This window comes from Xyrauchen texanus, chromosome 14, assembly GCF_025860055.1.
Source record: "Xyrauchen texanus isolate HMW12.3.18 chromosome 14, RBS_HiC_50CHRs, whole genome shotgun sequence".
NCBI classification, from domain to species: domain Eukaryota; kingdom Metazoa; phylum Chordata; class Actinopteri; order Cypriniformes; family Catostomidae; genus Xyrauchen; species Xyrauchen texanus.
Genome location: NC_068289.1, coordinates 24,968,860 through 24,988,941, shown reverse-complemented (window position 1 = coordinate 24,988,941; position 20,082 = coordinate 24,968,860). Strand labels below are relative to the sequence as shown.

General features: G+C 44.7%; 1 protein-coding gene across 3 annotated transcripts in view; it reads left to right on the top strand.

Annotated features, from left to right (window-relative positions):
* The window catches only part of LOC127655272 (UDP-glucose:glycoprotein glucosyltransferase 2-like), a 99,200-nt gene extending 79,804 nt beyond the window's left edge, over positions 1-19,396 (top strand). For all 3 annotated transcript variants that reach the window (XM_052142980.1, XM_052142981.1, XM_052142978.1), the window contains 8 exons: positions 7,952-8,050; positions 8,151-8,235; positions 8,553-8,735; positions 10,482-10,642; positions 10,766-10,880; positions 10,991-11,107; positions 17,916-18,081; positions 18,749-19,396. In XM_052142980.1, coding sequence (XP_051998940.1) covers positions 7,952-8,050; positions 8,151-8,235; positions 8,553-8,735; positions 10,482-10,642; positions 10,766-10,880; positions 10,991-11,107; positions 17,916-18,081; positions 18,749-18,771 — 949 coding nt within the window. In that variant the 3' untranslated portion in view covers positions 18,772-19,396. The remainder of the gene's footprint in view (positions 1-7,951; positions 8,051-8,150; positions 8,236-8,552; positions 8,736-10,481; positions 10,643-10,765; positions 10,881-10,990; positions 11,108-17,915; positions 18,082-18,748) is intronic.
* The last annotated feature ends 686 nt before the right edge of the window (positions 19,397-20,082 follow it).

Here is a 20,082-nt window from a genome sequence, read left to right as displayed (position 1 = left end):
TTTAGTGTATGTATGAAGTCAGTTCCTCTCAAGTTCATGCAGGTGCCCTAACAGCAACCACAGGTGTAGTTCATCACATTAACTATGTATGCTCCTCTAAGTTTGACAACCATACCAAGCTATTGTTTTATAAACTGAAACCTATTGAACTTCTTTTTAAAGAAAAGTTTTGTTCGAAAAGTGTTTGTCTTATATGTCTTTAAAATAAATGCTGCTTGATTTGCTAATTTGTTATACAGTATAATGCAAAGAAGACATTCATAAAATGTGACAGACCCCATGAAATCAAAATGTTTTGTTACTTTAGCATAGGTATTTGATAATGTGCTTAAGTGCTGCAACAACTAATCGATATAATCGATAATTATCAATAATGAAGATCAACTAAAAGAAGCTCTGTCAGATAAAAGAATTGTAAATCTAACATCCTTACACCCTTTATCATTTCTGTTTTTTAAAAATCACATTTTAATAAAATACAGTTATACAATTTTTAATAATATCTTTGTCAATTTGTAATATTATTGATGAATTAATCAAATAAATAATCGAAGATTATTATCAGTTACATCAAAAGTAGGTCTTAGTACTCTGAAAGACTGCAATGTGCTCTGTGGAGCTTTAGTCCAGATGCAGTGGGCTAAAGCACTAAACTATTAAGCAGAAGGTTGTTGGTTTGATTCCCACAGCCACCACCATTGTGTCCTTGAGCAAGGCACTTAACTCCAGGTTGCTCCGGGGGGATTGTCCCTGTAATAAAGGCTCTGTAAGTCGCTTTGGATAAAAGCGTCTGCCAAATGCATAAATGTAAATGTGTTTGTTTGTGGGCTGGTTATGTAGCAGCGTGTTCAGACACATTATGGTTCGGTTAAGTCAATGGAAAAGCAGACCAGTATTGAGATTGATTCTCAGTTCTCCCAGATAAACACTGGCTCTGGCATGAGAAAGCATCCAGTGGTAAACAGTTTAATGTTTTAGTCTTTTGATGAAAATTTCCTTAAAAATTTGTCAATATTTCATATTTAACCCTGTCATATTCATTAAGTTTAGTCAGTTTTACTCTGACTAAAATTGTATATAATTTTAATCAATGAAAGTAATATCTTTAAGTTGATCATGTGCAAAATGACAAAAACATGTCAAATTGTTAGACCAAATTTGTATAAAATATTCAAACATTTGGGGGTCTTAATTGAACATGTATCAAACATGCTAAGTTACACTCATGGACCACTTTATTAGGTACACCTGTACACCTGCTTATCTATGCGATTATCTAATCAGCCCATTTCAGTGTGGGTGGGTTACGAGTAAAAAAAATTTGGTTACAAACTAGGTAATTACAAGGGTATTATGCTATAAATGTGGTTTATAAGGACATTTCTAGTGTCCATATAATTGAAATCACTTAAACGAAACTGTATTTTTTGGAAAATGTAAAAATGCAGAAAGTTCTCTTACGAGAGGTTCTCTCGTATTGCGTAAGCTAGCTTACGCTACGGGAAAGATTCATCTTTTCTGAGATATTGAAGCCAAAAAAATTATCCTTAATTTTTGTATCCATTGTCAACGCAGTGCGGCAGCTGCAGACCTTGAGCGGGCTAGCTAGCGAGCTCATAGATCGCTCTGCGGCAACTGCTGCAGCCTATAGACGAGCTTGGGCGAACTCGCATCCAATGAGAGGCGTCCGCGCGCTCACTGCAACAAAGCCCGCCAAAATGGGCGTGACTAGAGTGCATATAAGCGTAGTTCGTAGGCTGGAACCCTGATTTTCATCTCTTCAGCGAAGCTCTTCGCATCTCTGAACTGGAAGCCGCGTCGCCGTTCGAGGGGCATCAAGCAAGCGTGGACAGCGCTCGAAGAAGCCGGCCGTCTTCGCCACCTTCAGCCAGCCGTCCTGCGAGCTACGCCATCCGGCGACGTATCCTTTTTAAAGCAAGCTAGTTCTTATGAACTTCACAAAAGAGTACGAGCGTCTTTTTAAAGATGCCTCGCTCCACTTGCGCCTCATGCCACGCCCTTCTTAGCACCGGAGACCGCCACGTCATCCACGCTCTCTGCCTGGGACTGGGGCATGCAGAGCTCACCCTCGCTGAAGGCGGATGCGATCTCTGCGAGGAGCTTCCGATGTCGACCCTGTGGGCTCGACTCGAAGCGCTCAGGACCGAAGCCGCCGCGCCGCCTTCCATTCAGCCGCGCAGTAAAAAGCGGCGCTCTCAAAGGCTGCCGGAACCAGTGGTAGAAGCGATTGCCTCGCCGGAGCCCCTCCCTCGAGCATCGCCTTCACCCTCCCCGCCCACCCGGGACGCGCAGTTGCTGCCGAGCGGCTGCTCTGCTGCCATCTCGGACGAAAAAGCGGAGGATAAGGGCTGTTCCATCATAGCTTCGGACAGCGAGGAGTGGTCAGGCTCACACGCCTCCTCCTCGGCCCAGGAATCCAGCAGGACCCGCGCCGGAGTCGAAGGGGAACTAACGCGCCTCCTCACACAGGCCGTCGACCGCCTCGGGCTCGAGTGGTCACCGCCCCCTGAGCAGGCTCCCAATAGACTCCACGCCGCACCTTTGCCCGCCCTCCGCGAGATGGTGGTCTAAGCTGGTGCTCCCGTCTAAGGCCTGCAGAACTACTTCCGCCTGTGTTGGCCGCGCCTATACCAAGCCGCATCTGCTCTGCATTCCATGGCCGTCTTACAGACAGAGGCTGTTTCAGATCTGACTAGCCGACTTGGGAGAAGCTGAACGCACTACGCGCCGCTCTCTCTGTCCGGTCTCTTCGGTTCCGCGGTGAGTGGCATTGTTGACCGTTTCTCGAAGCTCAAGCCATGAATCTCTTTCTGCCTCGTCGCGCTAGCTCCTCTGCAGGCCGCCCACGTAACCAGCCTCCTGCACGAGCCTCTTCACAGCGCCCAGCTCAACAAGCCAGACTTCTCAGCGTTGACAGGGCGGCCGCCCTCGATCGCGCTCAGACAGCCGCCGCAGACCGCTGCCCCCCCTGCGGGCCTCGGCCTAAGATTGTACTGAAACCTGAGCAACCGAAGTCCTCCTAGCGTTGTTGAGAAAACGACGGCTCAGTCCCGCCACGGCTGGACCACCGTCAAAGCTTCGCCCCCTGTCAGTCCCCTTCTCTCAGGCTACTGCAGTGCTGGATTCAGCAGCCAACAAGCCGGTGATACTACCCGTTTGCCTGCACTCAAACGCCGTTTTCACGGCGACCCAAAGAAATCTTGTAAAGAGTAAACATGCCTTATGTGTAGAAAATGTGCCCACAATCCAGTGCTCACCCCTACACACAAGCATTACACATCCCGTGTCCCTATCAGAGCACACTCACATAAGCGGTTACGACCCGCTCGAGTGTTAGAGTTAATAAACGCGCCCACGAGCCCGTGCGCGCGCCCCTCCTCTGCCCGCTCTGTCACACGGCCAGCTGTATGTAAGTCCCGTACGCCCCTGTCAGTCCCCTTCTCTCAGGCTACTGCAGTGGTGGATTCAGCAGCCAACAAGCCGGTGATATTACCCGCTTGCCTGCACTCAAACGCCGTTTCCACGGAGACCCAAAATAAAGCCTTATGTGTAGAAAATGTGCCCACAATTCAGTGTTCACCCCTACACACAAGCATTACACGTCCCGTGTCCCTATCAGAGCACACTCACATAAAGCGGTTACGACCCGCTCGAGTGTTAGGGTTAATAAACGCACCCACGAATCCGTGCGCGCGCCCATTCTCTGCCCGCTCTGTCACGGCCAGCAAACACTTCTCTGTATGTAAGTCCCGTGCCCGTGGCTATGCTTGCGCATCACTTAACAGACGTGACTCTTTCCCCATTCACCTCAATCGGGAAGTCACTCACAGAACAGCCTGTCCATGCTGTCTGCGAGCAGTCCAGCATAAGCACAGTAAGCGCGCTCACACATTCTGTTCAGCGCGCTGTGTGCGGCAATCAGAGCGATTTGGCCATTCACCCTCTAACATTACGCTTCAAAGCGTGGGAAGATATTCCAGGGATATCCGAATGGGTGTTAAGCACAATAAAACAGGGCTATTTGCTACAGTTCGATCGCCGTCCTCCTTGCTTCAGAGCGCGGCTCGAAACTACTTTGAACACGGAAGCAGCGTGCATGCTTCGTTCAGAAATAGCAAACCTTCTGTGCAAAAGGGCCATAGAGAGAGTGCCGCCTCCCCTGAGCGAGTCGGGGTTTTACAGCAGTTATTTTCTTGTCCCCAAGAAAGACGGCGGCCTCAGAACAATATTAGATCTCAGGGTTTTGAACAAAGCGCTTGCAAAAAGACCGTTCAAAATGCTTACAACCAGCAAACTCCTCGCGCATGTGCGCCAGGGGGACTGGTTTATTTCTCTCGATCTGAAAAACGCATACTTTCAGATTCAGATAAATCCCCGTCACAGGCCATTCTTGAGATTCGCCTTCGACGGCCAGGTTTATCAATACACCGTCCTTCCGTTCGGCCTGTCCTTAGCACCCCGTACTTTCACGAAGTGCATGGACGCGGCGCTCGCACCCCTGCGGAGTCAGGGTTTGCAAATTCTGAACTATTTGGACGATCGGCTGATTTTGGCACAATCACATACGGAGCTTCTGTCTCACAGGACAGTTCTCCTCAGTCATCTGAACAGTTTGGGCCTTGCAGTCAATTGGACCAAGAGCTCACTACAGCCCAGTCAGGCAATTTCCTTCCTTGGAATAGAACTAGACTCAGTGGCAATGACGGCTCGCTTATCTACACAGCGCGCGCGCCGTGTGCAGCGACTAGCCGCGTCATTTCAGATGAACAGCCTCACACCTCTGAAGAAATTTCAGAGAGTGCTAGGCTACATGGCCTCAGCCGCAGCAGTACTTCAGCTGGGTTTACTGCACATGCGCCCGCTTCAGCATTGGCTAAACACCCGCGCGTCTCGCCGGGCTTGGGCCACAGGCCGCCAGCCCATCAAGGTGACTCAGACCTGTATTTCAGCTCTGCAGCCCTGGACAGTGGCCGAATGGTATCAGCGGGGAGTGACAATGGGAGCTGTATCTCGCCGAAAAGTCATCTCGACAGACGTGTCCAACACGGGTTGGGCGCGGTCTGCGAGGGCTCTCCGGTTTTCGGCCTATGGTCAGTTCAGGAAAAGCTCCTTCACATAAATTGTCTGGAAATGATAGCGGTCGAGTACGCGCTCGTGCGCTTTCTCCCGGTCATTCAGGGTCACCACGTCCTAGTCCGTTTGGACAACAGATCTGTGGTATCCTACCTAAACCGTCAGGGCGGTGTCAGATCCAGGAAACGCATACTGAGTTGGTCCCAGTGCCACCTGCGCTCGCTGAGGGCGACGCACGTGCCAGGCCACCTGAACGACGGCCCGGACAGACTGTCCAGAGACAATATTCCCCCAGGGGAATGGTCCCTGCACGCTCAAACAGTCCAGACGTTATGGCACCTATTCGGCAGAGCGGAGATAGACCGCTTTGCGTCCAAAGAGAACTCTCACTGCCCAATATTTTTCTCGAAAAGCGAGGACGCGCTGGCCCAGGACTGGCCCAGACGCCCGCTTTACGCCTTTCCTCCCGTCTCGCTATTGCCACAGGTAATGCAGAGGATCAGGGAAACGCGTCACTCGGTGCTCCTCAGCCCCACGTTGGGAGAATCAGACATGGTTCCCGGAGCTTACGCAGCTGTCACTGACAGCGCCGTGGCCCATCCCAGTGAGAGCAGATTTCCTCTCTCAAGCTCGCGGCACAATCTGGCATCCCCAGAGCGCTGGGCGCTGCATGCGTGGGTGATCAACGACTACCCGTCGCTCTGCCAGAAGGAGTAATAAACACCATCATACACGCTAGAGCCCCTTCCACGAGAAGACTCTATGCGTCAAAATGGTCTGTGTTCTCAAAATGGTGCACCGACCGAGACCTGGACCAGCGGACATGTGGGGTGTCGTCGCTGCTCGTATTTCTACAAGAGCTGCTGGATAAGGGCAGATCCCCATCCACGCTCAAAGTGTATGTGGCGGCCGTTGCGGCGTTCGCTGAACCCCTGCACGGCCAGTCATGGGGTAAAAACGAGCTGGTCATCCGCTTCCTCAGGGGAGCTAGAAGGATGAACCCCCCCGCGCCCCCATCGGTTCCTATCTGGGATCTTTCTATAGTTCTCGAAACTATGAAAGCCCCCCCTTTCGAACCACTTCAATCCGTGGATTTGAAATACCTTTCACTCAAAACCGTTTTTCTGACTGCCCTGTCATCAGTCAAACGTGTGGGAGACCTTCACGCGCTGTCTGTCAGCGCTGCGTGTCTTGAGTTTGGACCAAGTGACTCCAAGGTCATTTTAAAGCCTAGACACGGCTATGTTCCCAAGGTGATCGGTACTCCTTTCAGAGCACAGGTCATTTCCCTATCGGCGCTGCCAGCACCCGATAGTGAACGCGACGCCAATCTCCTTTGCCCGGTCAGAGCACTGAGATTGTATACTGCGCGCTCCGCCGCTTTCAGACGCTCTGAGCAGCTTTTCGTTTCGTTCGGAGGGCGCACCAAAGGTCTCGCCGCCTCGAAACAGACACTATCTAGATGGATAGTGGACGCTATTGCTGCTGCATACGCGTCAAAAGACCTGCCATGCCCGTTGGGCATTAGGGCTCACTCCACTAGAGGCATGGCATCCTCGTGGGCATGGTCCAGCGGGATTTCCATTCACGACATATGTGTGGCAGCGGGATGGACTTCCCCTCCACCTTTGTCAGATTTTACAATATGGAAGTGCCCGCTCTGCAGGCAAAACTACTAGCGGTTTAATCACGCTACAGCTCCCCTGGTGAGCTGCACTGATGGGACACATTCCACACAGACCGGCACCGCCGCTCTGTCGTTCCCTTCCCACTATGTGCTTATGTATTACACAATCAATGACCCGCATTCTTGCCGGCCAAATATTATTTCCCCACTCATAAGGGCTCCCCGGGTCCCCCTTAATTCCCTGGGGCTCATACAGTGGATGCTTGGCACGCACGGCGTTGACAATGGGTTCCCGTAGCGTAAGCTAGCTTACGCAATACGAGAGAACCTCTCGTAAGAGAACGTATCGGTTACCTAACGTAACCTCGGTTCTCTCTAGATGAGGGAACGAGTATTGCGTAGCCGGCCGTGCTCGCGCCACGAGCGACTTTTCGCTTCAGTCAATGAAAACCAGGGTTCCAGCCTACGAACTACGCTTATATGCACTCTAGTCACGCCCATTTTGGCGGGCTTTGTTGCAGTGAGCGCGCGGACGCCTCTCATTGGATGCGAGTTCGCCCAAGCTCGTCTATAGGCTGCAGCAGTTGCCGCAGAGCAACCTATGAGCTCGCTAGCTAGCCCGCTCAAGGTCTGCAGCTGCCGCACTGCGTTGACAATGGATACAAAAATTAAGGATAATTTTTTGGCTTCAATATCTCAGAAAAGATGAATATTTCCCGTAGCGTAAGCTAGCTTACACAATACTCGTTCCCTCATCTAGAGAGAACTGAGGTTACGTTAGGTAACCGATACGTTTTTTGTGAGGGTTAGGGGTTATCATCTATAGTTCATACAGTATAAAACTCATTATGTCTATGGAGAGTCCTCATGAGGATAGCCAAACCAACCTCTGTGTGTGTGTGTGGCTTTGCCAGGCTGCGATATAAACGAAAACCTACAATTATTTTTTAAAAGGGATGAGTTATTTGACATGTTTGTCATTATAACGTGAAAACACCAAAGAAAACTGCGCTCGCCAAGGCAGTTCATGGCAACTTAGCGTCATGACAGTCATCATAAGCAACAAAGAGTCTGCATAATCCTTTCAGAACATTCACAGAACACAGCACGACAGCTGATGCTGTCGCTGTGCTTGCAAATGTGACTGGATAAACAGATTATTGCATTAATTCCTCTGTATGGGCATTTTCCCTTCTCTAATCTGCTCAGGTCTTTTTGGTTGTCTTGCAGCTTTGCAGGTGGCCCAAGTGTGGACAAGAGCAACAAGAAGAAAGATGTTCTCAACATCTTCTCTGTTGCATCTGGACAGTTGTACGAACGTTTCTTGAGGTAGGACACCCATGTGTATGAACTCACACTGATACGCAGCCATGTCAGTGTTTGTCTTTCATCCTTGTGTGTTTTCTGCTCCCCTTTTTTCCTGTTATAGAATAATGATGCTCTCTGTCCTTCAACACACTGCAACCCCTGTCAAGTTCTGGTTCCTCAAAAACTACCTCTCCCCCTCATTCAAGGTAACACTAAAACCAGCCCTACATGCTCGAGTCTCAACACATGAATATCTGATGCAGATTGCTTGCAAAAATGGCCAAAGCTGTCTGAAATGATCAGTTCCATTCTGCCTAGTGGGTTTTATGCAATTTCAGAGAGACAGTCTGCACATGCATTCTTTAACATAAACCTAAAATTAATGGATTGTCATAACAGTGTTAGCCAAAGAAAATGTTGGGAAAAAAGGGAAGTTATCCTTAAATTAATGTTAGTGGATGCATACTAGTATACTGTTTCCTCCTCTACAGTTTATTCCTGTTTGTTTTGTGAATATGTACAGGACACAATTGCTCACATGGCAAAGGCGTATGGTTTCGAGTATGAACTGGTCCAGTATAAGTGGCCCCGCTGGCTTCACCAGCAGACAGAAAAGCAGCGCATTATCTGGGGTTATAAGATCCTCTTCCTGGATGTGCTGTTCCCCCTGGCTGTGGACAAGATCATCTTTGTTGATGCTGATCAGGTGATGTTAGATATGAGAAAGACAACAGTTGTTTGGAATGGAATACATGGTTACATTGTTGTCAATTGATTTCATTACTATGTTTATTTCAGTAAATGGAGTAAAAGTCCCTTTGAGGCAAGTCAACTGTGTGCATAACACCTCTGGATAGCTATTTTCTATGGATACAAGTCCAGCTCTTGTCTACTTGCATTAGGGGATTAACTAAATCTCCAAAATGGCTGGTCAAGATTACTATCAAATAACATAAATTCAGCTATAAATCCGACGACAATTTTATCATAAATTGTGCTGCTTTAACTCAGATCACTCAAAGCAAAATAAATTTTTAAGGGCTGGTCCAGCTAATGTGCATGGATGTTCTCGAGTTCCTTACAGACGATGTTTCTATCAAAAAGCTGTTTGGCTCTTTTAACTGTGAGGTGCCACTTTAAATCCTGCAGCCGCCATATTCAGCATTACAATTTCTCCCAATTATATGTATACCAGTGGTATACCATGTATACCATTTTTTTTTTTTTTAAAGAATGTTTTTGCTTTTTTAATCCAAGTTGTTAAAACTAGGGATGCACTGATGTATCGGTCACCAATAAATAACCCTGACCCAATTACTGACCAAATTAAAACCATCGGAAAATCGGTTTTAAGCAAGGTTAATTTTTAATTAATTATCAACACACTTTGTAAAAACTCTGTGAATTTAAATGCGCAATCCCAAAATAAGTATAGCCACAGAATGTACAAGGGTTGGCAACTCCTAAGTACATGCAATACTTAATTTCTATTTTTTCTCGTTCTCATTAATGAGGAAAAACTTTTTTGCAGACATGACAGTTGTGAAAGTGGAACTTACCGATAAGCGTTACAAAATGCTTTGAAACCAGCTGACTTTGACTTCTGAGACATTGGTTTGGTATCCATTAAGGCTGCACGATTGATTGAATCAAGATTGAAATTCCAATATGGTCTTGGGCTATTATTAAAGCTTGAAAGGCTGTGATTAATAAAATACTGCAATCAGCGCTTCAGTCAGCATTGTGTAAGCAAGTGGCACCCCGTAAAGGTCTGGACAGCAATATCAATTATTCATTATACCACCATATAACTTAAAAGGGTGTTTTGTTCCTTTTGGTTTTTTATTTGCCCAACTTATGCATAATACGAATTTGTGATGTTCTATTATATACAGTACAAACATGTAAAATGTTAGTTTTGTTGTTTTGAACAGCAAAAACAGAAGTTTAAAAGGCTTTTATAAGTACAAAATATGAATATTTTTTTAATCTTTTTTTATCTTCTGTTTATATTTCATTGTTGCTCTATATACAATTTTGGCCTGTCGTGTGTTCAACAGATCCAGTCCATGTTTAATGGAAATTATTTATCGTAAGAACAATAAAAAGATTTTGTACCTCTTTGTACATTTTTTAAAAATAATTCCCTTGCAAAACAGTGATCTGATGACTAAATAACGTAAGTGGCAGAATATCAAAATTGATATCAGCCAGAAAACGACATATTGGTGCATCGCTAGTTAAAACATCTTGCTCTTGGCAGTTTTGAAAAAGATGTGAAAAATCTTGGCTGATAGTAGTAGTAGTATTATGGTAGTGTGCTATTCCAGTCAGTCAGTCTCTGTAAAGCTAAATAAACTCTCAGAAATGTTGATACGTTTACTGGGTTTCCCCCAACAATTCTGTTATATTTTCTCATTTTAAAACATTAACCTGAATGCTTTCTATTTAGATTGTCAGGGCAGATTTGAAAGAGCTGAGAGATCTGGATCTAGAGGGTGCCCCCTATGGGTATACTCCATTCTGTGACAGCCGAAGAGAGATGGAAGGCTACCGTTTTTGGAAGACTGGCTACTGGGCCTCTCATCTTGGACACCGGAAATACCACATCAGGTTTATCACTTTATGCTAAAAACACAGAATATGTCTTTTTCTTCAAAAAAGCAAACTGTAGGATAGATTAAACATTGCTGTAACATTTCATTGTGCTAAATAAATGTGACATTTAATCTCCAGTGCGCTATATGTGGTGGACTTAAAGAAATTCAGAAAAATAGCAGCTGGAGACAGACTCAGAGGACAGTACCAAGCCTTAAGCCAAGATCCCAACAGTCTGTCCAACTTGGACCAGGTATATGCTCCACTTATCAATCAAGTCATCCTCAAGTTTACCACAATAAAATGACTTTGATGTGAGAGGTAGACTAAATGTTGTTTATCTTTGGTGCTCAATGATAACAGGACCTTCCCAACAACATGATCCATCAAGTAGCCATCAAGTCCCTGCCTCAAGAGTGGCTGTGGTGTGAGACTTGGTGTGATGACAGTTCCAAGGCCACAGCTAAGACCATAGATCTGGTTCGTATGCATTCATACCACACTATGATTCAAAGCTAGCATCACACATTTGTAGGTATCTGACAGGTATCACTGAAAAAGATGTCCCATAAAAATCACACCTGTCTCTGTGAAAGCACTAAGCTCTTTAAATGGCAAAAAAATAGTCAGGGGTGCCAGACCAAGCTTTTTTTTTAACCAAAAAATCTAGCCAATTAGAAACACCCTCTGTCTGTAAATAGTTTTCCATGATAGGGAATACTGATGTGTTATGGGTGGGTTTTGGAGAAAGGGCAAAATGGCAGAAATCACTTACAGTCTGGAATCGGTCAGCACACCTTTAACTCTTTCCCCGCCAGCGTTTTTAAAAAAAAAGTTGCCAGCCACCGCCAGGGTTTTTGACGATTTTCGCTAAATTTTAATGGCCTGCAGAATATTTTCTTCCATGAATATATGAAGATGCTATATATCACAATAAAGATCTGAGCCTCTGCTTTTAGGCAAAAAAAAACGATTTTATTTTATCTTCAATTGTTCTTTTTTTATTGCGACTTGAACAGAGGTAGGTTTTGTCAAAAAACAACATTTCAGACAAAAAGCTGAGAAAAAGGCATGTTTATGTCTGATATTTTGAGCTTCTCAATACTCCACTTCTTCATGTTTGAGACGATCGCAGTCTGTTTCTTTGATCAAAGAGTTGCGTACTCTTTCAAAACATGCGCAGGGGTCTTCCTTACCGTATAACACCTAAAACACGGAAACCCGGAAAATTCCGTGTTTGGCGGGGAAGCGTTTTTTCATAAAACACGGAAAATTCCGTGTTTGGCGGGGAAAGAGTTATCAAATTTATTTACAACAAAACTGAAATGTGACATGCCACATGGGGGGTTGTTGGAACACTTTTGAGTGATAACTCAAATTAATCAACTATTTATTTATTAACTGGTTCATTGAAATGAACAATAAGAAAAACGTATTTACTGATTTATAATATACCAAGCCAATACCCAACAGCAGGATGATGGCACTGCTCTCCTTCACGTGGCATATGTTATTATTAAACATTCTTATGGCTTAATAGTCTCCCATTATATCATTTTTTGCTTTGCCTACTGAGTAGCTAATGTGTTTGATATGTTCATTAGCACACATTTTCTGCTGTCACATCATCCAGGAGTGTGCTATTCACCAAATGAGTCCCCACCCCATGGACACAGATTTGGATACATTACAATTTTGGATAATTTAGCAGCAAATTTTTTTTTGCGTTTTTTAAATTATTTAACCTCGTGCGATCCCGCGTCCACGACTATAATAATCTGTAAATAGATACAGAAATCATAATGTATCATTTTATTTTAACATGGTTGGTTGTGACTGGATGATGCTGGCCATAACTTTGAATCAGAATTATTTATGCAACTTTCTAATATAATGCCTCAAAACATGAATAACCAACACTCCTGTATGTAACCTCTGTTCCCCGATGGAGGGAACGAGACGTTGTGTCGGAGAAGTGACACTAGAGCGCCGATATATACCTCTGTTCTATGAAAAAAGGCCAATGAGAAGTTGGCAGATGGTATTTGCATATCCCGCCCCCGGACATACGGGTATTTAAGCGGGGCGAATACGGGAGTTCATTCAGGATTTTTCTGAGGAGCCGGAAATGGTCCTGCCACAACAGTGGCTCGGCTCAGCGACGTGGCAGGGAAGACACAATGTCTCATTCCCTCCATCGGGGAACAGAGGTTACATACGTAACCTAGACGTTCCCCTTCTGTCGGTCTCTCCACGTTGTGTCAGAGAAGCGACACTAGGGGTCCCACTTCAATCATGCCATGCGCTGAGCCGTGTATGTGAACTGCTGATACAGGAGCGGGCAGGTATTCTTACGTGCAAAGGCGACCAACTGTATCAGGCTGCACGTACCCTTCCCCAATGCCCCATTAAAGTCATCAGAATCCTTCTGGTTACCCTAGTGAGGGGGACAAGGTGATGCTTGCCAACCTGGGAACGGGCCAAGCCTGGCTGGGCCTCTTTTCTCTCTATGTTCCTCGCATAGAGCAACTACGGCCAGGGCCCTTACATGCATTAAGGGAAGGGGGTCTTACCCCATTTCCTAGTCTTTAAAGGGGAGAAGACCCTGCAGAAGCCACACCTACCCTGCAGGGGAGGCAAAGAGTGGCGAATACATCACATGGCCGCTTAGGTCCTATGTGGGAAAGTTGGCGCGGTGGTAGATCCAGCCTCGTGTCTCAGGAGCGCCTGGGAGCCTTCCGGGTCCTCGAGGGGGTCCGTGAGACAGGGCCGTGTGCTTCCCGCGGAGTGCTCGACGCTGGGGCTGAGAGCTGGGCCCGGGTTGGGCGGAGCATCAGGTTTCGTAGCCGCAGGGGGACGCCCTCGGCGAGCAGACGTGGCACGGCCCGGGGCGGTAGGTTTGCGGCGGGGCATGATTTTTGAGATGGCCTCCGTCTGCTTCTTCACCGTGGAGAACTGCTGGGCGAAGTCCTCGACGGTGTCGTCGAAGAGGCCAAACTGGAGAGAGGGGCGTTGAGGAAGTGAGTCTTGTCAGCTTCACGCATCTCGACCAGGTTCAGCCACAGTTGACGTTCCTGGACCATGAGCGTGGCCATCGCCTGCCCAAGGGCCCACGCTGTGACCTTTGTCGCTCTTAGGGCGAGGTCGGTCACTGAGCGCAGTTCCTGCAGTGTGTTGGGATCAGGGCCACCCCCGTGCATGTTTCTGAGTGCCTTGGCCTGGTGGACTTGCAGGAGAGCCATGGCATGCAGGGCGGAAGCGCCTCCAGCGGCTCTGTAGGCCTTCGCGGTCAGCGAGGATGTTGCTCTACAGGGCCGGTATGGGAGTACAGGGCGGCCCCGCCAGGTGGTAGGGTTTCCGGGGCATAAGTAGAGCGCAACTGCCCTATCCACCTGGGGAATCACCGTGTATCCGTGGCGCGTTCCGCCGTCGAGGGTGGCGAGAGCGGATGAGCAGGTGGCGGTTGTGACGAGTGGATGGGTGCTCTCCACGATGACGTCAGCTCATCATGCACCTCCGGGAAAAACGGGACCGGGGGGGGGGGGGGACCAGTCGTCCAGCCGTGATGGCTGTGGGGAGGATGGAGGGTTCCAATCCAAGCCCACCCTAGTGGCTGCCCGGGAAAGCATGTCAGTCATCTGCGCGTTGGCCTCAGCCTGGGCGTGCAGGCCCGAAAGCGGCAGCCCTGGGGAGTCCTCAGCGTCAGATACCGCGCTCTCCAATGCAGCGGCGAGCTCATCCACTTCGGTCTCAAGAAGATAGGCAGACTGGCTGTAAGGCGAGCCGCTGTTGCCTCGAGCACGGACGGGAGTCAACGAGCGTGCTGGGGGGCAGGTGGTCCGAGGAGGCGTACCCGGCGGAGCTGCACCCGCTGCCATCCCCAAATCGCCTCCATCGCCAACCGCATCATCCTCAATCCCGTGGGAAGAAATAGCAACGCGGGGGGCGGCTGGAGTGGCTTGCTTCCGTTTGAAAGCAAGCCGCGACCGCAACGTTGTCATGGTCATGTTCTCGCAGTGAGAATGAGTCATCCACAAACGCAGCCTCGGTGTGATCGCTATCCAGACACACGAGACAACGCCTGTGGCCGTCTGAAGCGGAGAGCACTCTACCACATCCAGGAATAACACAGTTGTGGAAAGGCATCTTTATAAAGACGCGTCCTTAAAAGGACGTTCAACACCGCTTTGTTTTGCTCTTTTAGAGGAAATTACTCTTTTAAATAAAATCACTCTTTTATGGAAAAAACTCTGCTGAGTTTTTTTATCTGCACTGTCAAAGCGCCCAAAGGCAAGAATGCACAGCCGTGCATGAAGGAGAAAACCGCTGTTGTGCGCCATAAGATCCAACAGCATGCAGAGCATCAGAGGAATAACAGGAACTTGGTGTGTAACTCGCAGCAACTGCATACACGACCATCGGCTCCGAAGAAATTTTCTGAATGAACTCCCGTATTTGCCCCACTTAAATACCAGTATGTCCGGGGGCGGGATATGCAAATACCGTCTGCCAACATCTCATTGGCCTTTTTTCATAGAACAGAGGTATATATCGGCGCTCAAGAGAGACCCCTAGTGTCGCTTCTCCGACACAACGTGGAGAGAGCGATAGAAGGGGAATCTGATTTTTTTATAGTTTGGTATTATTTAAAATTTCACAATTTAGACGTACTGTCCATATATGTGAACATACATTTTTAGGAAAACTATTTGGCCTAAAAATATGTTTTAGATATATTTAGAAATATGGTATACACACACACACACATATTTGTTTGTGTGTGTGTGCGCGCATGGAAGTTAAAATACTACTGCTGAGGGATTTACAGTAAATTTGTCATCTTGTGACTGCCGTAATTCATCGCTTTCTCTATTTTTCCTCTTTTGGAAAGTCATGGAAACTTAAAGAGGACTTTTTATTTTGCTGTTGGAAATAGGAAAGCAAAAATAAAATTTACTACTGATGTTCTGTGTGGAATTTAGACATTTATATCCTCAAGCTAAACGCCACACTTGGTACTTGGTATAGATTTGCCTATAATTTTGGAAGAATGACAAATTCTTGACGTATTGTTACAATTTCACAAAAGAGCGCCCTCAAACCATAATAATGTGAAGATGAAATCTGGTTAAAATGCCTGCAGTCTGATCATAACAGAATTTTTTCATTCCTACTATGGCACATATGCACATACACAGAAGGACAAACATAGTAGTCTCATTTACACCCTCTCCTTCCCTGCCGGCTGCTCCTGCGAGTAGGAGAGGGAAACGTCTCATTAGAGATAGCAGTCAGGGAAATAGGAATGAGGGCTGTTACTAAGCAGACAGAACACCACCTCAAAGCATGGACTCAGGTTCTGTTAAATTCTGATTATGTCATTCCATCCAACTGTCTTGCCTCAATAATATGTACCAGGTTTAGCATGAAATTCTTTGACTCCACTGAGATATGGGTTTATTTCACTCAAACATACAGTAGGGGAGGCTAAATTTACACAAATGATCACTGAGCATCGATGAATGCTTGCACCTTTTGTAAGGTTGTGTATGAGTCCATCAGTTGTCCTGAGTGTCAATAGCTAGATGTCAACATCACACAGCCACTGTTGGGAAGAATTCAAATGTGCAGAAGATGCTGGGAAACCAAAGAACAGTACTTGGAGGATTTTTCTTCTCTGCTTAGCACAAAGCAAGGACTCATGCACAGTTTTCACCAAAGACACAAACAATATTTAGAGGGTTTAAAGTCTCAAATGTGAAGCTTATAATTTTATAAAAAGCACTTACATTAAAATTCTGTTTAAATTAATGTATTATTTAAGCTTTACATTTGTTTTTGGTTTGTTGACATTACATCGCCATGGAAATGAAGTCGTATTGCTTTAACTTTACACAGAAAAGTTAAAAGTTAATTAAGCTTAACTTGTATTGAACACGGAATAGTCCTTTAAGAATCAAGGGGGTGTTAACTTTTGCACAGGATTGTTTGTGTAAATAAAGTTATACTTTGTTTTATGGAAAGTATCTAAATATCTGTTATTTCAAATATCATCATCAGGACAGTCATAAATAAAAAATCTAAATGCTATTTATTTTTTAAATGATAAACATCTTGCAGATTCTGCACACTCAGTTTTATGTGCTATTTACATTGACTTGTATTACATTTAATATTATGGTAAACTCTCTCAAAGATTTTTAGAATTTTTATCAAGTAAATTAGAAAAATCTTAAACTTTTATTTATTTAATTTGTGCTGTATGAAGATTATTTATTTGTTTGATTTATCCTTTTATTAATTTAATACATTTTTTATATTTTGGCTTATTTGCTTTCTTTATTGACTGATTCCTGCTTGGTCTTGCCAGTAAAATTGCCTTTGGTGCTGATATGGCATTAAATGATATAAAAAAATAAATGATACAAGTCAGAATGTTATAGCCCTGTTTTGAAATTGTAACACTTGAAAACAATTATACAAACCCATAGTATTATCAGGTAAGCGTACACATTTTGTGAATATATTCTTTTTGAGATTAGTCTTACCCCATAATATCACATCATAAGATGTGATGTGCATTTAGTTTTGTAGTCATTCCTCAAATGTGTTCTTATTGTTTTTGTGGTAGCGGCACAATGAAAGTGTTGTGTTGTTAAAAATGTGTGTTGTGTCTCAGAAGTCACGAGTGTTCATATCAAACTCAATTTTAAATTATTTTTAACTTAAAAGTCTCAAATTAAACGGACAGTTAACCCAAAAATGAAATTTCTCTCGTTATTTACTCACTTTCAAGCCATCCCAGATGTGTATAACTTTCTTGCTTCTGCAGAACACAAACAAAGATTCTTAGAAGAATATCTCAGCTCTGTAGACAGTGCCATACATACAATGCAGGTTAATGGTGGACAGAACTTTGAAGGCCAAACAAGCATATAAAGGCAGCATAAATAAGTAATCCATATGGGTCCAGAGGTTAAATCCATATCTTCAGAAGCAATATGATAGGTGTGGGTGAGATACAGATCAATATTTAAGTCTTTTTTTACTATCAATGTCCACTTTCACTTCCATATTCTTCTTCTTTTGTTTTGGCTGATACAAATACTTTTTGCATATTTGCCACCTACTGGGCAGGGATGGGAATTTATAGTAAAAAATTGTGAGAGAATTTTCATTTGTGGGTGAACTATACCTTTAAGGGCACCCAAAACACAGAAAATGCTGCGGTTGAAGAAAGTGTTTTGTCACCACGATTGATATTTGTCTTTGTGTTGATTTTTTGCAGTGCAATAACCCAAAGACCAAAGAACCCAAGCTTAGTGCAGCCATACGTATTGTACCAGAATGGTACGAGTACGACAACGAGATAAAGCAATTTCTGACACAGGCGAAGGAGCAACGAGAGAAAATGACTCAACTTGGTAGCCCATCCTCATCATCACAGCACACAGGTAAGACTGGATGACATTGAACATACCCCTAAGATGTTGTTTCACTTCAAACATGAAGCTTGTAAGCTTTTTTGCATGTGGACCTGTCTAAAGTGTCAGTGCAGAGACCAACTCCAATGCAGCTTGAATTAAAGATTATCTTTCAAATGAGAATTTATTGTAATAGGAAAAGTTTAAGGAATTGTTCTAAAAATTCTGTCATCATTTAATCATTCTGTTACAAACCCATATGACTTTCTACTGTGGAACACAAAGTAAATAATTGTAGAATCTCCATTTTTGTGGTTGTTAAGGGGGTCATGTTTTTTAATAAATCTATTTTAAATGTGTTAGGGGGTTAAGATGGGCAAGGAGGAGGTGAGAACCGGCTTGTCAATATAAATAATAATTTAATTAAACCACACACACACACGACGGACATGCAAGTAATTCTCTCTCTCTTGAACCGTCGTCACCGGCCGCCTTTATCCCTCGCGCGCCCCAGGCCGATTGGGGACCGGGCGTGCGACATTCTAGCCCGGCCCCGCCCCCTCCGCTCCACAAAATGTTTATCTTTTTACTGTTACAAACTAAAGATGAATTAACCATCTTGTCACCTAGTTTGTATTTTTCCTAGTAAGCCTTATTGGTAAAGCACAGTTCCTGAACATCATCTGTATTTTAACAGGCACTCAACGTGATGAACTTTAGCATTTGTGTGCTCACATTGGTGGAGAGAAGAGTGACGTTTGCACCTAATCTTCCTGTGAAGCTTGAATGCAATCGTAGAGATGTTTTCCACAATGTACGCCAGGAAGTAAGCCTGCTGTTTACACCACAGCTCGGGGAACAATGAGAAAATATACACTACGAAATGATTTTAAAGGACTTCATGTCATGTTTAATGTATATATGATTTTTGAATTAAGGTTTTTTTCAACACTTTCTGAAATGAATGGAAACTGTGCTGTATTTTTTGTTTTTAGTTTTTTAATTCTTGTTGGGAGGGAAATAAATTACAGTGTTATATGCTGTTTTTGGCCAGTTTACGAACTTACAATGGCACTGGTGTATATATACAGTATTGTATATAAAATACATGCCAGCATTGTACATATTCCTCCATCCTTGGTTTCAGTGAATATTCTGCCACCATATTTTATCATTCAGAGTCCATGTTTGCATATAAAGAGTATCTAAAAATCTAATACATTTTGTAGTAAATGTCTCCCATCAGACACAGTCATGAAATACAATAGAGGTATATGTTTCTTTGCATTCCCTTTACTATTTACATTCTTTTATATATATATATATATATATATATATATATATATATACAGTGAGGAAAATAAGTATTTGAACACCCTGTTATTTTGCAAGTTCTCCCACTTGGAAATCATGGAGGGGTCTGAAATTGTCATCGTAGGTGCATGTCCACTGTGAGAGACATAATCTAAAAAAAAATCCAGAAATCACAATGTATGATTTTTTTAACTATTTATTTGTATGATACAGCTGCAAATAAGTATTTGAACACCTGTCTATCAGCTAGAATTCTGACCCTCAAAGACCTGTTAGTCTGCCTTTAAAATGTCCACCTCCACTCCATTTATTATCCTAAATTAGATGCACCTGTTTGAGGTCGTTAGCTGCATAAAGACACCTGTCCACCCCATACAATCAGTAAGAATCCAACTACTAACATGGCCAAGACCAAAGAGCTGTCCAAAGACACTAGAGACAAAATTGTACACCTCCACAAGGCTGGAAAGGGCTACGGGGAAATTGTCAAGCAGCTTGGTGAAAAAAGGTCCACTGTTGGAGCAATCATTAGAAAATGGAAGAAGCTAAACATGACTGTCAATCTCCCTCGGACTGGGGCTCCATGCAAGATCTCACCTCGTGGGGTCTCAATGATCCTAAGAAAGGTGAGAAATCAGCCCAGAACTACACGGGAGGAGCTGGTCAATGACCTGAAAAGAGCTGGGACCACCGTTTCCAAGGTTACTGTTGGTAATA